The sequence below is a fragment of the Equus quagga genome, chromosome 7 (assembly GCF_021613505.1).
Source record: "Equus quagga isolate Etosha38 chromosome 7, UCLA_HA_Equagga_1.0, whole genome shotgun sequence".
In the NCBI taxonomy this organism is placed as follows: domain Eukaryota; kingdom Metazoa; phylum Chordata; class Mammalia; order Perissodactyla; family Equidae; genus Equus; species Equus quagga.
The window spans coordinates 69,673,270-69,690,567 of NC_060273.1; the positions used below are offsets into that span (position 1 = coordinate 69,673,270).

At 52.2% G+C, this 17,298-nt stretch overlaps 1 protein-coding gene across 9 annotated transcripts in view; it reads right to left on the reverse strand.

The window, feature by feature from the left end:
• Positions 1-267: 267 nt before the first annotated feature.
• Positions 268-17,298, reverse strand: part of NDST1 (N-deacetylase and N-sulfotransferase 1) — a 59,595-nt gene continuing 42,564 nt past the window's right edge. For all 9 annotated transcript variants that reach the window (XM_046667290.1, XM_046667294.1, XM_046667293.1 and 6 more), the window contains 9 exons: positions 16,263-16,391; positions 15,315-15,497; positions 14,212-14,308; positions 12,866-12,989; positions 10,692-10,866; positions 8,524-8,694; positions 7,761-7,870; positions 5,879-5,981; positions 268-4,745 (listed from right to left, as the gene is read on the reverse strand). In XM_046667290.1, coding sequence (XP_046523246.1) covers positions 4,626-4,745; positions 5,879-5,981; positions 7,761-7,870; positions 8,524-8,694; positions 10,692-10,866; positions 12,866-12,989; positions 14,212-14,308; positions 15,315-15,497; positions 16,263-16,391 — 1,212 coding nt within the window. In that variant the 3' untranslated portion in view covers positions 268-4,625. The remainder of the gene's footprint in view (positions 4,746-5,878; positions 5,982-7,760; positions 7,871-8,523; positions 8,695-10,691; positions 10,867-12,865; positions 12,990-14,211; positions 14,309-15,314; positions 15,498-16,262; positions 16,392-17,298) is intronic.

The window sequence follows — 17,298 nt, forward strand, 5'->3', positions numbered from 1 at the left end:
CAGGCCCTTGACATCGACACCACACAAAGCCCATGCCTGTCCCTCCTTCCTGGCAGCTAAAAAAAAAACTCTCTGGCCGCCTGGGCGGGTGAGGGCAAGCCGGGGGGGGGGGGGGGGGGGGGGAGCAGACAGCCCAGGGCAACAAATCGGAAACCCAGTGTTGCCTCAGGGGTGGGGGTCAGGGTGCTGGGCCCTGCCTCCTTCTCTGACGTTTGAAAAGCCCTGCTGTAGCCCCGCTTGCTCATTCTATAAATGGGGAAACTCAGGCCCTGGGAGAAAAACTCACGCAGCTACTAAATGTACCCAGTTGGGATGAAATTTCACATCTCCTGCCTCCAGCCCAGTGCTCTTCTCCTCACACCACAGCTTGGGGGAGGCAGCTCCCCAGCTGGGCCCTTCCCTGGTGCATCCCAGGGGCCTGGCTCTGCTCCAGTGCACAGAGACCACAGGCCCCCAGGACGTAAAAACCCGGAGACCACAAAACAGAGAGAGAAAAAGAGAGAGATGCTGTTTGGTGTCCTGTGGTCCATTACCAGAATCAAAGCGGGCAGCACAAGCTCCTCTGAGCCAGAGATGTCTCATGCCCAACAGGTCCAACACTGCCTGGTCCAGCCTCCGAGCATGCAGCCTCTTCCTTCTAGAGGGCCCCTGGCCCTTCCTCCCGGGTCCAGCTGTGATGCTGCCTCCCTTGCCTCCCCTGAGCTCCTGGAGCTCTGGCAGACCCTCTGCTGATGTGGCACCTGGTACAGGTGACATTAGAGGGACATCTTAGGCTGGAATGAAGATGTCAACTCAGCACAAAAGGCAAAAATTCATATCACCTAAATTACCCTTGACGATACAGGTGCTAGAGGAACTTGCTCTATGAGACCACGAAGAAACCATCAGACACTCCAGAATGTGGGACTTCTGCAAGACAGCAGGCCTGTGGCCTCAGAAATAATGTCACTTAGGAAATCAGAGTGAGCAGAGAGAACTTTTCAGCATTCAAAGAAATTTTTAAAACACAGCTACAAGATGCAATATGTGCACCTTAACTGGATCCTGATTCCAAAGCCAGGTATAAGCCACCTTGGGGAAATGTGAACATGAACTGAGCAGCAGACGTTGTTAGGAAATCACTGTTGTCTTGGGTGTGACAGGAGCCAACATGTAGGAGAAAGTCCTGTCTTGGGAGGTGCAGGCTGAAGTAAGCTGCCTTCATTTCTTGGAGTGAAATCTCAAGCTATTTGCAACTTACTTTTAAACTAGTTCAGAAAAAATATACATGGGGAGAGAGAGAGAGAAAGGTAAAACAAACGTGGCAAAATGTTAATTTTAAATCTACATGGTGGGTAGTGGGCATTCATAATAAAATATGTTGTAAAACTTTTTTTTTACTTGCTCTTTCCACTAACAGATCACCAGGACCGCTCCACGCTGGGAGCCCCAATCTCTGTGGGTCAGCCCAGCAGTTCTCCTCTCCTGGGAACCGACCTCTGCTCTCTCAGCTGAGCCTCAGACACACTGGCTGCTCCTCCTTAGGGGCTCAAAAGAGGCACCTTTTAAACTTCAGACTTGTCCTCCAAGCACAAGATGCTGGCACCATGGGTGGCTCTAGAATCCAGAGTGACTGAGGCAGCAGTGGATGACACATCCCACCTGCACCCACCCTGGGGCAAAGGCTCGTGGAGGGGATGGCAGAACAGAAGGAGGAGTCATGTACATAAATTAAGCTATTTTTCTCCTTTTCTTTCTTTTGGCCAAACGCCTACAGTGAATTAGTGAACACTGCAGACACTGCTGCTGCCATATCCACTGACCTCTGGCTCTCTCCTCTCGTGAGGGCAATCTGGGTGCTCGGTGGCTAAGAGGCCCTGGAAGGACTCATCTCCTCTCTCCCCAGTACCTGCAGGTCCTGGCAGTGGGTCCTCGAGAAAGATTCCTTAGTGGGAAGGGAAGAAGTGGCAGTGACCAGACAGACTCAGAACATGTGTCAGGTCAAGTCCCCAACCTCCCGGAAGGGCCTGGACAAGAATCCCGAAGATTTCCTCTGCTCGCCCCGGGTCTCCAACCTGCCTGCTCCTTCCTCAGGCCAGAGGCAGGAGAAGTGGAGCCTGCCCACCAGGCATTCTGAGCTCTGAGAGACAGGGGCAGGCATCCAGGCCCAGAGGGTCGATTTGAGAATGTGGGAGTTGTACCCCTCACGGGGCATGGAGCCCAAGCCCCTTGCTGACAGACGGGAAGTGAGGCCTGGGATTCGCACCAGGGAAGTCGCTGCCCGGTTCAGGGAGTCTGGTTCCAAGGCATGGGCAAGTCTTCATGAGCGTACAAGCAAGCATGCCACCCTGTCCTCAGACACTCTGCTCCTCATGCCCTGCGGGGTCGACATTACCCAGGGTTCCCAGGCTCAAAGGCCCCGGTGAGAAGCATGACAGGAACACTTCTCTTGGTAGACAAGGAAACCACACGCAGCTGGTCCCGCTGAGCATCCAAACTCTCTTCTCCATCCCAGTGGAGAACTTGAGAAAAGGGATCCGGTTCAGAGTTAAAATAGACGCAGGCCCCAGAGGCTGGGAAAGGATCTTTCAAGGTGGGGAGAGCAAGACAGGGATGCAAATGCACATCTGGAACTGAGAAGGCTCCAAGGCACCCTGGCAGGGAAGGAGTGGTTTGTCCCCATATCCTGGAATGAGCAAGGGTGTGACTGAGGGAGGGAGAGGAACCTGGCACAGAGTAGGGTTCCAAGGATGGGCTCAGAGGCAGTGTGGCATTGGAAGAAGAGCACTGGACTCAGAATCGGAGCCTCAAGTTCAGTTCTTGGTCCTGCTCCCCACCAGCTCTGTGACATAGCCAAGGAGGCCACCTCCCCTTTCTGGACCTGTTTCCATACCTGTCAAAAGACCCTTCCAGCCCCAAGACGCTAGTCTTCTGAACAAGACAAGGCTCTCCAGAAAGGATTTCCTGGGTGTCAGTTCAAAGTTGAACTGGCAGTGGGAGGGGCTGGGGAGAGGCACCCAGCCGTAGTCACTTCACATTGTTAAAAGAAGGGGGCTAGGAGCAGACCCCAACCAGAAAATAGCCCAGAGATCCTGTTGTCTGCAGGGGGGCCCTGGAGACAGTTCCGTGGGTCACGGTGGGCATCCCTGCTCCCAGGGCAGCTCCCAACCTAGCACCATGTGAGGGCGAGGGGAATAGGCCAGCCTTCGGCCCCAGGTCTCCTACCCCAGCCCAGCTGTTTCCTTTGGCCAAACTTCCTCCAGGGTCACTGCACTTCATGAAGCCAGATTTCCTGGAGAGAGTAGGTCTTCCTTGTGCATCTCACCACCTCTGTTCACCTGGGGTAGCCCCCAGGACAGCCATGGCACTTGGGAGAGGGAACAGAGACCTCTCCAAGGGCACCTCCAGACTGTCTCCTTGAGGCCCCGACACATGAAGACATGCCCTCCCCCCACCCTCTTCCATTTCATTCTCTAGCACTGACATATGACACCCTTTGGGACTGGGGCTTGCCACCATTTTGTACAACTGAATTAAAAACAAACCCAACCAAAAAAAAATATAATATATATATACACATTATATATATATATATATATATATATATAACACAGTGTGACCCCAGAACCCAGGGTATAAACTCTGGCACCAAGAAAAAAAAAATATTAAAATACTTTAGCTTCTTAGTATTTGGGAGGTTAAGGGGGTCTCTAGGAACCCTCGGCCACAGGTAGCTGGGGCAAAGCCATGGATGGCAGTCAAACTGACTCTGCCCAGTGTCTGCCAGGGGCCAAGGCTGGGTGGGCAGGGGAAAACATATGTACATTGGAACATGTATACTGGCAGACTCCTGAACGCCTCAGTCTTTTACCACAGGAAACACCACACATGTCATATCCCAGGGTGAAGAAAGTGGGTAGGATGGAGGCCTGGGTCTCTGGGTCCAAATGGCATGGCAGTGCCCCAGGGCCCTGAAAGAGGCCTTGAGGACTGGGTGGATACTGTGGAAACCAGCAATTCTTTCCCCAAAAAGGGAAGGTGAGGTGTGAACGTATTAACCAGGATGTGTGTGGACGTTCAGATTTCTCTTGAGGTGGCCACCCTCACATCCAGCTGAACTCTCTGAAGGGCCCAGCTCGAAACAGTCAGGGAAACATCCAGTCTCTCTCCCTGGTTTGGCAAAAGGCCCGGCTGGGCTCTGCTCCCTTTTGTCTGGAGGACAGGGAAGATGTGGCAGCTAATACTGAGGGGACACCCTGCTAGGACACGGGGTGACGTGATGGAGGAGAGGGTATGGTAGGTAGAACACAGTGAGGAACAGAACAGAGAGTCTCAGGGACTCCCTCCTATCAGGAAGTCGCCTTCCACCAATAGGAAGCGGCCTCCCCATGAAAGGCTATGAACGGAAAGGACCTCCGGTGGCTAGGGAGGTCCTATAGGCCACAGACCCAGCACTGGATGCTCTGAGGCGCTTGTAGACCTGCCTGGGCTCTTCTCCCGGCCCTGCCTGGGCCTCAGCAGAGTATTGCTCATAAGTGCTTGGCCAGCCCGGGGCCCAGCTCCCCACTCTGCAGGTCAGTCTGGCTCAGCATGTGGCGGGATGTCCCTGCCGTCACAAACGTTCAGTCCAGCTGTGGTGGCCACGGCTACCTGGTGTTCTGGAGGTCCTCCCGCAGCCAGGTGGGCAGTGTCTGGCCCATCTTGTACAGCAGTTTGGAAAGCTCGATGTTGTGGTCCCGGTAATAGTCCTTCAGGAAGGTGCGGGACTGTAACAGGAAGGAAAGCGCAGATCTTGGTGACGTGCTGATTCAAGAATGACCCCTCCTCTTTAAAACCATTCTGTTGGCATCCTCCCATACACCTATTATTTATTCACAATCTTCTTCAACATGCTAGCCTCCAAAAGAAAACTCCTATACAGTAGAAGCACCAAAATATAGCACACAAGGTCAAAATCCTTGTGATATGGGGCCGGCCCAGTGGTGCAGCAGTTAAGTGTGCACGCACCACTTCAGCGGCCCGGGGTTCGCCGGTTCAGATGTCGGGTATGGACATGGCACCGCTCGGCAAGCCAAGCTGTGGTGGGCGTCCCACATATAAAGTAGAGGAAGATGGGCACAGATTGTGAGCTCAGGGCCAGTCTTCCTCAGTAAAAAGTGGAGGATTGGTGGCAGATGTTAGCTCAGGGCTAATCTCCCTCAAAGAAAAATAAAAAAATAAAAATAAAACAAAATGTAAAAAAGAAAATCCTTGTGATAGGGAGAAAAGAGAGAGAATTAATCAAAACCAGGAGCAAACGGGAAAAAGGAAACAGAACAAGAGTCACAGTTTGTGACCTTCCCCTAATCCTGTGTACAGGCTGTTCTCTCCTGCAAGAATGCCTGAGCCTCCCACGCCCTGGGTCCAAAGCTACCCCATCCCTCTAGGCCCAACTCCAGAGCCCCCTCCTCGCCTCTGAGAAGCCTTCTTCACCTTCCCAGCTTTCCAGGGCATCTCCTTGTTCTGAATTCCCATAGCACTTCTGTGCACCTCTCTTACTGCACGAAGCACTTCCTGCCTTGTATTCTCCTTATTGGCGTGTGTGAGTCATTTCCCTCCCAGACTCCTTGTCTGGGACGACATTGCCCTGTGTACCTCCTTGAAGCCACAGAACACGTCTGATTCCGCCTCAAAGCCCCACAGCATTCAGCCCTCAGTAGAAGGTAATAAATCCTCACTTGACTAAACCAATTCTAACCCACCATGTCCCAAACCCTATTTCCTCCTCTTAAGAACACCATCCAAGAAATGCCAAGGCCATTAACACGCAGGGTGTGGGGTAAAGGGGAGAGAAGACTCCCTCCAGTATAGGGGCCCCCTCTACCTGTCCAGCCGCCAAGGCAGCGTGTCTACCACTTACATCCAAGTCCATCTCTGGGTATTTCCGGCCCTTGCTTTTGCCCAGACACTTGGTTTTTCCTCCTTCAAGCAGTTGGCACCAAAATCCTTTCTTTGGATCAAACCTGTGGAGGTGGGGAACGCCTGTGGATGAGAGCTGGCCCAGCCCAGCCCCTTCCCACCTTAAGGCAGTGTTCACAGATCCCAGGAATGGCAGAGCCTAGGAGACCACGGAATCCACTCCCCTACACACACTCGAACCCACAGACTGTGAGGGGCTGATGTTCGCATCTGTCGGCCCAAGTTCTGCCCCTGGGCCACACTAACCACGCCTACCCTTCTTCCCAGCAGAGGGCAGCGCACATGCTCTGAGCCTTCTCTGCTGGCTGGGCAGCCTCAGCTCCTGCAGCGTCTAACATGCACACTTCCGTCCTTCATTATTCTGGGAAACCTCTTCTGAGCAGTCTCCAACTCAGGGGTGAGCAACATTTTTTCACCCAAGACCCCAACAAGGGGAAAACGTTTGGTGGAGGTTCTTTTGTTTTTCAGTAAATTGTATTTTTATCAAGAAATGCAATATCTGTAGTTGTACTTAAGCATGCCCATCACTGGAAAGTTTCATTTTTGGGAATAAATTTCAGAAATGACAGAGCAAGACTGCCTTCAGGTTCTAAGTTATGCTGGAGCTTCAAAAGCATTTTTGGGAGATGAGATCTGAAGGTGTCACAGCAAGGGGAGGCATACTGGCATCAGAATTCAGCCCCAGATCAGGAACCGTCAGGAGATTCCTGGGCATGAGGACAGCAGGAAAACAAAAATTCACATTTGGCAGGCGAGGGAGACACGGAGTCCTGGGTGGGTCACAGAGTAGGCATGGCTGATAATGATGGCAATGGTGATGACGATGATGATGATGATGGTGGTGGTGGTGATGATGACAGCAGCCACTGTTTATTGGGCATCAGTACATGCCAGGCACTGAACTAAGAGCTGCGTGTGCATGCTTTCATTCAATACAGTGACCTTTGGGAGGTAGGAATTAGTACCTTTATCCCAAACTTATAGATGAGCAAAGTAAGGCTTGAAGGAGTTAAGACACTTGTCCAAGGTCACAAAGCTAAAGAAGTAGTGGGTGTGGGATCCTAACCCAGGCATCTCTGATGCACAGCCCACACCCTTAGCTGCTGCTCTTTCTGCCTCAAGGTGGACAACGGACTTCCCTTCTCCACCTTCAACTTCCAAGACAGTGAGAAGGGGACATTCTTGCTGCAACACTTTCCCAAGAGGGTAGCCAGGGAAGGTGACTTTACGCCTCCTTCTCTTGAGACCCCCTCATCCAGCTGAGTGTGTCACTTGTCCATGACACAGCACTGGGAGACGGCCTCTCCCCAGCCCTGAGCCCCTGCAGCACAGGTGGCACTCACTCATCCTGGGAGGGCGTTCTTGGAGCACTTCACTGGGTTCTGAGTGAGTGGGATTATTAGCCATCAACAATTTTGTAGTTTCCTTTTCTTGAAATTGTGTTTAAGACATAATCGAATGCTAAGAAACCCTTGTGGGAAAGGGGCTGTTCCTTGTTGGTCTAACTTACTTAGATAAAACACTCTGAAAACGTTCAGCCCAGACTGAAAAGAACATCCCAATGGTATGAATGTCCCAGTGACCAGAGTAGAACAGAAGATTCATTACCTGTTTTTTTTCTTGAGGTGATACCTTTATTAATATGACTCAAGTCATACTAATATTAGCTTTTCGCTAAACTGCCAGCAGGGACATGCGTACTTTCTCACACTTGCTGACTCTCATTAATCTGTGTCTCTCCTGTAATCATTCAAGCCTTAGGCTTTCTGGCCCAGGTGCCTGCTCTAGAAATCCCCCTGTCGCAAGGCCAAGGCAACACTCACGCCAAGGTTTTGTGGTAGTCGATGGTGTTGGTCACCCCAAGGAACTTCTGCACTGTGTCCATCACTTTGGCAGGTTCCGTTCGCAGCAATTTGCCATCCAGGACCAGAATCTGGAAAAGAAGAAAAGGGAGAAGGATGATCAGAACTGTGTTCACTCCAGTGGCAAACAGGCCCCAAGTCTTCTGGCTTGGCAGCCACGGTTACAAATCGGGGACCCCGCACTCTGTGGACTGTGCTTCCTCATCCAGCTTTGAACGGCAGGTGTCCCCACGCCTCAGTTCTCTGCAGTCTACCTCCTTGCTCTCTGCCAGCTTCCCCTAACGGAGGTCATCCTCTCCTAGAGTGTGAGCATCACCAAACCCTGCCTGTCCCTCACATCCCCACAGCCTCTCCAAGCCTCCACACGTCACTGTCCTGCCGAAGTCCTCCAAGAGCTTCCCTAAAACGCCTCGTGCCATCTGGCCCTGCCTACCTCTCCTTCCATCACCACAGCCCCACACCCCCCTCCCAGGGACCCAGCCCAGGGCTTTCTGGGTTCCCTTAGGGACATAAAGCCTGTTGTGATGGGACAAGGGCTTGGGGAATTCTTACAAATCAACCTTGGGATAAATAAGACTAAAACCTTTGAAGACCTCAAAGGTCTAACTCGCCAGTGACGGCGTTTCTGGCCCCATGACTGGTGAAAGAGATTTTGAGGTTCTCTGCTAACCGCCACAAGCCAGCACTGTGATCGCCCTCCCAGGGGTCAGGCACAGGCAGCTACCTGGTTGGCGTGAAAGGCGCTGAGCCAGCGCTCGATGTGGGTGGCGTACCAGCCGGGGACCAGGCAGCGGTTCTGGAGGGCGCGCAGCTTCAAGGACGCGTCGGGCCCAGCCGTGATCACCTCATGGAAGGTGTACTTCAGTGCCACCGGGTCGTCGTGGGCTCGCTGGTGCTGCAGGCAAGGGGAGAGGGTCAGCATGTCACATGGAGGGCACAAGGGAAGAGGCTTTTGTGGGACAGCAGCCATGAGATGGCCAGAAGATCCTTGGCTGGAACCAGGTGCCGTGGGTTCAAGTCCTGACTCTGCCTCTCATTGCTCTTTGACCTCGGGGAAGTCACCAGCCTCTCTGAGCCCTAGTTTCCCCATCTTAGCAAGATGGGAGTTGGACTAGAGTTTCCAAATGTTGGTCATTGGCACGCATCACTGCGGTCTCTGCCATATCCACAAACCAACTGTACGTGCCAGTGTCAACATACTTTTCTTTACATTGACTCATTTTTCTTATTCACACAAATTTATTTCAAAATACAACTCACTATCACCTCCATAAATGGAAAACTAAAATCAGTTGTCATATATAGAAAGTAATCATTCACAAATACAATAAAAATAAAGCAATGTTCTCAAACGCCAGCCACATACAAATGTCTGCCACAGGCCCTGAAGCCAAAGCTTGCACTCCCTTTGTCAAAAAAAGAGCTTAGCAGTGTCAGAAAAGACTTCAGAGCTATTTGCAGAAATTAAGAATTTCTCCTTTATAGAAAGGAGATGGTGTGATAAATTGAATGCTTGTGTCCCCTCCCCAAATTTCATATGTTGAAGCCCTCACCCCCAGTGTGGTGCGTTTGGGATGGAGCCGTTGAGAGGTAAGTGGGTTTGGACGAGGTCACAAAGATGGGGAGCTCGTGATGGGATTAGCACCCTAGTAGAAGAGACAGCGGAGAGCTCACTTGCCCTCTCTCTGCCTGTGGGGATGCAGTGACAAGGCGGCTGTCTGAAAGCCAGGAAGAGAGCTCTCACCAGGGACCGAATCAGCCAGCACCGTGATCTTTGACCTCTGGTCTCCAGAACAGTGAGAAACAAATTTCTGTTATTTAAGCCACCCGATCTATGATATTTTATTATGGCAGCCTGAGTCGACTAAGACAGAAGGATCGGAAAAGAACTGGAAAGGGGAAAATGTCAGGTTTGAACCAGCTAAGATAATACCATGGGTTATCGGCATCTGCAGAGTTCCCAAAGTCCCGAGATCAGGAACCTGCCCACCAGGGGCCCCCTCACTCCCACTGAGTATTACACACAGCTTGGGGTGAGGGGGGAGCTGGGGGGGAGGTCTGTGGGACCAGAGAGCTAAGAGGCTCTTTACCCAACCCCCTGCCAGCACCGTGGACACAGTGAAGCCCCAAAAAGGAGACAGCCATCTGAAGCACCCCGGTGAACAGGCTCAGGATGGCAGGAAGCTGCTGAAAGTGGCTAGGCCTGAGGAGGCCTTCCTGGACTGGCTGGTAGACCAAGTACCCCCCACCACCCTGGCACTGTAGCATAATCCCAGGAAGATTGGCAGGCAGGGAAGTAAACCCCCAAAAGGTCCGAGCCTAAGCTTTCCCATAAGCTTGGTGGAATGGTGCTCAGAAGAAATTAAGTCAGGTCATTAAAATTAAAGAAAGTTCTAGTTCTTACATAGCCAAGCAGCGACTAGGAGTCATACCCTCTCTAGCACAGACCACTGTCCAGGTGACTTCCTTCCTGATTGGGGATTTGCATCCTCCACTAAGAATGGCAGGTCCTGTGTCTCATCCTTCTCTGAATTCCCACCCACCCTGTGCCCAGTGAGGAAGTCACAGTCAGCAGGAGCCCAGAGCATTGTTCACCAAATCTAGGCTTTGTCAAGGTGGAACCACTAGTGTCAGAATCAGAGGCAGGATCCCAAACAAAGCTAGGAGGGTGGGCAGGTAACTCCTGGCTGGGAGTCAACACCAACTTCTGCCTGTCTCCTCCCCTAGGCTAGACGCACTGTGGAGGCAAGACTCTGTTCTTACCCACCACCACAGTGCAGGAGGCTAGCTTAAGGCTGGCACAGTAAACATCTGTTGAAGGAACAAGTGAGTAGCTGAGTGGCAGCAGAGCCCCGCGCCCGCACCCAGGGCCCCACCCCAGCCCTGGCTCACCTGGTACCAGGAATAGGCCCGGTCTGCTGGGTTGATGAGGATGGTCAGGACCTTGGCCTTGGGCAACAGGGCGGCTGCCCGGCGGGGGGCCACTTCTGAATCAAAGTAGTTGGCGCTTTTCTCAAAGTAGAAGTCGGAGGTGGTGTTGGAGGGGATAGGGAAGAACTCCATGTACCTGCAGAAAGCCCAGAGAGGGGCTGGCTCACAGGCCGGACTCATGAGGAAGGGCTTGAGGAACGCAGCACAAGAGGGTGACAGTCACTGGGGGAGAACTTCCGAAAGCAAGCAGGGCACACGGCTCCCTGGCAGGGATTCTAGACAGAAGGGGCACTTGGCAGTCGCCCTTTTCTGAATTCATGCCTTTTCAGGGGAGACCTTAGGGTCAGGAGGATCTGAAGACTTATGGGTATGACAGGGGTTGCCGTGCACAGGAAGGAGGCTGTGTCCTTCCATCCTAACAGGATGCTCCCAGAGTTAAACTCACTGGGCCCGAACTCTCCCTGCCTCTCGGGGGCGAGCTGGGACTCCGAGCAGCTCTACCTCTGACCCCAGGAAGGGAGGGCTGTCCTCTGTGCCTCCAGAGTGCAGGGTTTCCTTCCTGACCTGGGATGGCACTTGCTAGGCACCCCGTGGACCAGGAGACAAAGGAGGAGAGACATCGCCTCCTGCCACCCATAGCCACTCCCCAGCCTCATACGGGTGGGCCTGGCAGCTCTCCAGATGAACCTCTCTCATCTCGCCCAGAGCAACCGTCTACACCAGTCCTTTGGGATCATCCATAGGTAGAGGGCCCCTCAGGAAACTAACGAACACTCCAGACCCTCCCAGGGACACCTACTCACGCAAAACAGAGGTACAACTTGAGGGGTTCGTGGGAACCAAAGCCCACAAGGCCCAGCCTAGTGAAAGGGGTAAGACTCCGAGTCTCCCATGAGATGGGGTTTCTCCAGGGTGGTCCCAGGGATCCCATTTATCAGAATAACCTGGAGCCTTGTGAGATTCCTGCATTCCCCCATACACCTACCTACAAAATCAAAATCTTGCTAATGGGGCTGAGGAATTGCTAACTTTATAAAATAATATTTGTATGTCCATAATCCACTGTTCGTAAAACCTAAATCAAGAAAGTCCCGAAAAGAGCTTTTTTCCATAAATTTGCATCAAAGCCATTTAGCAGCAAAACCTGATTTATTAATCTTATTTAGTGTAAATATTCACATGCTTTGCTATAGACATTAACGTATTTGCTAATGGAGTGCCGCCCCAGGCCCTGCTGAAAGTGTTGCCAAATATCTGGTGTTGGACCGTATTACCTGTCTAAAATCTGCAAAATGCTGACTCCCAATAATACATCTGGCTACTGTGAGTTTTACAAGAGATTATGGTATATTAGAAATACAGACAGATAGATAGGTAGCTGGGTAGACAGACAGAGAGATGACAGACAGACGAGAGAGAGAGAGAGAGAGATACACACAGGAAAACACCAAAAAACAAACCGAAGAACGCCCATAATTCTCCACCCAGGTAAACCACAGACATGGAAATAATAAACAAGAATAATACCTGTATAAGGTTAGAAAAGATGAACAGTAGAGAAAGATGCAAAGTGAAAAATCATAGAGTAAAATCACGCTTATGCAGCCCCCACTCCCTGAGGTAACCTCTAGTGACAGGTTCTAGTGGGAACCTGCAATTTCAACCATGTCCCCAGACCACTCTCTGAAGCCAGCGAGCCACTTCTGCAGGGCTCACAAGAACACCTCCTGCTCACAGTCAGCCAGACACGGAGGGAAGGGCCAGCTCTCAGGTCAGAACCCTTGGATATTGGCCCTGCTCGGGCCCCAGCTCTTGGGACCTCAGGCGAGTCCCTCTTCTCCTCTGGGACTCTGGATGTTTCTGTGCAAGCAAGAGAGGGGCCAGCTCTGACCTCAGCAGTCTCTGACCCCAGGCGATAAGGCAAAGGGGCAAAGGTCTCCCTCATCAAGTGTCCCATCTGTCACAAGGCTCCAAATCACGGCTCAAGGGTTACTGCGTTTTGTCCCTGTTTACAGGAACTTGAGCTGTGTGTGAGCAAGCACCAGCTGCTTCCCGCTGTGGCCACAGAAGCCCTCCTCCCAGGCAGGCTCCACGATGGCCTTCCTGTCCCGCTGCGGACAGAAGGGCCCACTCACCAGTCGATGCCTTTGTGATAGTTGTGGCCGTTAAAAAACTGGATCTCCTCAAAGGTCTCTGAGCTGGGGTAGTTGCTGCTGAGGTCCGGGTGCATGCCCAGGAACAGGTAGAGGGCTGTGGTGCCTGGTAGGAATGGAAGGCAGCTGACACCAAGGCCCAGCCCCCAACACAAAGATGGAGTCTGAAATTGTGGGTTCTGGTCCTACCTCTCCATTACTTACTGGGAGATCTTGGGAAAGTTCCTTCCCTTCTCTGGGTTTAGTTTCCTTATGTCTACCATGAAGGATTACACTAAACCCAGGATGGCAAACACACAGCATACATGTGGGCACCCCAACTCCTGCATCCACTGTAGAGAGCACTAATTCACCCCAGCACTCTCAATCACTAAACAAGGACTTGGCCGCAGAACACTTGTCACCGCTGTACTCCAGCAGCCACATCCAATTGATTACTGTCTCCTCATAATCCCAGAACTGGATGGTTTCTGCCGGTCCCTTCCAGCTCTGGGCCCCTGTCCTCTCTTGTACTTGGGAGGAACTGAGAGAAAAGGGAGCTCCAGACCCTCCAGTCTGTTGATGTGAAATTCCTGAAGGGCTAAGATGTGGCTCAGATGTCTCCTCTTCTGGGCGCCCTCTGTCACTCATACCCCTCCCCTACTTGACAGCATGGGACCTACCCCCTCCCTTACAGAGTTCATTCCTTTCCTGTGTGTGAGTCTATGCTTTACACGCCTCAATGAGAAGTCCCAGAAAAAGAGGAGACTGCAGAGTTTGGTGATTAAGAATAATCTTGGGGTCACAGAGACCAGGGTTCAAACGCTGGATCTGCCATTTCCTTACTGAACGTGTTAGGGGAAGTCCCTTAACTTCTCTGAGCATCAAGTTTTTTGTCTATAAAATGGGAGTATCCATTCGTGCCTTACAGACTGTGTGCATGGCAATACTCAGCAACTGTGTCACCACTCCTCCCTCTGGCACCGCTGGCAGACGAGACTAATTGATCGCAGTCCTCTTTGTACTGAACCAGTTTTGCTTGTCACTGCTCAAACTTGCAGAGCAGCCGAGCCAGGCTTCTATGCCTAGACTCGGAGACTCCCAGGAGAACACAGGGCCAGCTCCCTGAGGCTGAAGTTCACGACAGAGAGGAGAATCCCATGCCCACCCTCCATCTCCTTCCCACCTCCACACTGACAGGCAATTCATGATCACCCCAACTTCGCTCCCACTTCCTGGGAAAGAGGAGTCAGATTACTGGGGAGTAGGACCAGGACAAGATGGTCCCCAGAACTCCTTGGCTGAGCCAGCAGGCAGTGAGGGGGCTGGTCAAGAGTGGAGAGACCTGCCTGTTTTCTGGGGGCCAATGATGAGGAGCTTTGGGAAGCGGTCACATGTCTTCTCCTTGGACCAGATGTCTTTGTGGCGTTTGTCCTCACAGGGGTCCTAAAACAACAACAGAAGGGACGTTAGGGGGCCCCAGAACCCAGTGAATGGACTTGGACTCCCACTGCACATGGATCTGTGGCTCTTACAGCCACAGACAAGCTAATTGACAAGGATAACTTAAGTGTGTCCCTGTCATATCCCCACCTTGGGACACTGAGCTGCTGGAGGCAGGGACCACGTCTGGTCAGTCTCATACCTCGTGCTTGGCACTTAACAGGAGCTCCATGAGCACTTACTGAATTGCACTGGATGAGCTGTGTCTGAACCAGGGGTCAGCAAACTTCTTGTATAAAGTTTAGTAAATCTTTTGAAATGTTTAGTAAATATTTTAGGCTTTGGATACTGTCCAGTCTCTGCTGCAACTACTCAACTCTGCTGTTGTAGCTTGAAAGCAGCCACAGACGGTACGTAGAAGAATGAGCATGGCTGTGTTCCAATAAAACTTTATTTACAAAAACAGATTGCAGGCCAGATTTGGCCCACGAGCCAAGGTCTGTGGACTCCTAGTCTGAACTATGAGCCTGCCACAAAGCCCAGCTTCTGCATCTAGTTTTTGACAACCCCCTGGGGCAGACTTCCCCAAGAACTGCCCCCCTAACGCCCTCCCATTGGTCCCCTTTCCCATGGCTCAGAGCCTGCTGGGGTGGGAAAGGGCAGCAGAGACTACTAAGAGTCTGATCAGGCCGGGCAGTCACTTTCTACACTTCATCCACACCATGTTCACTTACAGTTTTGTAATGCTGCTTTTCAGAGGCTGTGTGTGAGTGTGCATACATGTAGGTCTGTGTGGGAGGTATGTACACATATGTACACATGTACAGATGAATGCACGAGAACAAGTGAGTCTGCCCACGCTGGAGAGCAAGTGTGCGCCCAAGTGTCTACTTGCGGGAGTGTGCAGGTATGAGAGCTGAGCCCTTGAGCCCATGCCTGGAGCAGATGCCTGTGAGTGGTGGGCATGCCATCCCTGCAACAAGGTGCCCAGGCCCCCACCCCCACCCACCTGCCAGAGCGGGTCCTTCTCCTCAGAGAAGATCTGGAAGTACTTCTGGGCCAACTGCACAGGGGGCAGTGTCTGCAGCCGGAGGTTGGTCCAGGAGTGCAGGAAGCGCACCAGGTGCTTGAAGGTGTACAGGCCCAGGCGGTCGTTCCCATAGTTGGACAGGTGCGTCATGAAGATGCTGATCTGCTCCGGGGCAGAGGAGGGGGGAGGCAGGGGCTTGTCAGCATCTGAGCTGCCTTCACCCCTGCTGCTGACTCTCTGGACTTGCTCCAGCTTGCAGGGCCACTCGATGACTAGTCCAAGGTTCACTGGGGCCGTCAAGAAACTCCTGTGTGACCTTGGGCTAGGCAGAGCCAGGTGAACCTCAGTCTGACTGACCATCAACCAGTACAACCCTGAAATGGGGCGCTGACCCACTGCGCAGCTAATTGGAGCATTCTTTTGTTTTTTTTTGGTGAGGGGCACACGAAGAAAAGGAGTACTTGGTTACCCCATAAAGCTGAATAACGCCACCACTTGATATCTATTGAATATTATTAGAGCATGGATGATTATGTCCATTTTACAGAGAAGGAAAGACAGACCCAAAGAGCTCAGGTGAATAGTTTAATATATATACAGTTTGATAAATTAGCAGCTTACTATGTATATTACTATATAACATTTATATATTTATACACACACAAAGACTAGAAAGAGAACATGGACAAAAACGCTAACGCTATTGTACTGAAGTGCAAGATTATGAAAGGGAAAAAAACCCAGCCTCCCTACCCAAGGTCACGCGGCAGAGCAGGCACAGAGCCAGGGCTGGAGACTGGGGTGCCCAACTCCCAGCCCCCACGCCTGCTCCTGGCCCCCTCCCCAGCTCAGCGAGGCCTGCCTTGACTGCACACGGACTGTCCAGCCGCCCTCCTCCCCACCAGCCAAGGGCTGTGGAGCACTCACAGGATTGAGGAGCACAGTGAGGAAGAGCTCGCCCCCATTGATGATCTTGTCCAGCTCGCTGGAGCCACCAGGGTACTCATTGTAGAAGATGGTGTGTGTGAAGAGGCCGCAGGTCTGCCGCGGGAGGACCTGGGGACCGGGCAGGAGAGGGGAACTATGGCATCCAGAATGGATGGTGGTGGAAGGGCCCTTCCTCAGAAGAATGGCCAGGGTGTCTCCTCAGAAAGGCAGCCTCCTGTGTGACCACATGGGCCCCACCTTTGGGGGTCTTCTTCCCCCAAGACCTTCTGCAGCCTGCGCCGTTCCCCTAAGGGAGCCCACAGGCTCTTATTTTTATATACTTCACTGCTATTCTCTGTACGAGATGAGTAGACCTAAAAGTAACAGACAGCCCAGTGAGAATGTTTCTGGAAACTTGGATTGTTTGCCCAGCGAGGGTCCCTGAGCTCTCTAAAGCAGCTCTCCCACTCACGCTCTGCAGCTCCCCTCGCAGCACTAGGACCTGGCCTGTTAGCACTCCTGGTCACACACTGGTTTAACTGTTTATTATCTGTCTCCCCTCATGAAACTGTGGGCTCCAAGACAGCAGGCACTCGCCTGTCTCGTCACCACCTCATCCGCAGAGTTAACATGAATGCTTGGTATGGAGGAGGTCAGTGGATGGACAGATAGATAGATAGATAGATGGATGGATGGATGGATGGATGGATGGATGGATGGATGGATGGGTGGACAGACGGACAGACAAATGCATGAATTTGGCCTTCCCACAGCTGCCCCATCTAGACTGATGACAACTCATCCTTCCAGTGGCTCAGGCCAAAAACCTTTGAGTCATCCTTGACTCATCTCTCTCTCCCACACCCTACATCCAGCTCGTCAGCAGGTGCTGCTGGCTCTAACCTCTAAATAAGTTCAGAATCTGATCACGTCCCAACGTTGCACCCTGGTCCAAGCCACTACCATCTCTTGTCTGGAAGACAGCAGTGGCCTCCTAACTGGTGTCCCTGCTTCCCACTTTGTCCCCTACAGTCTC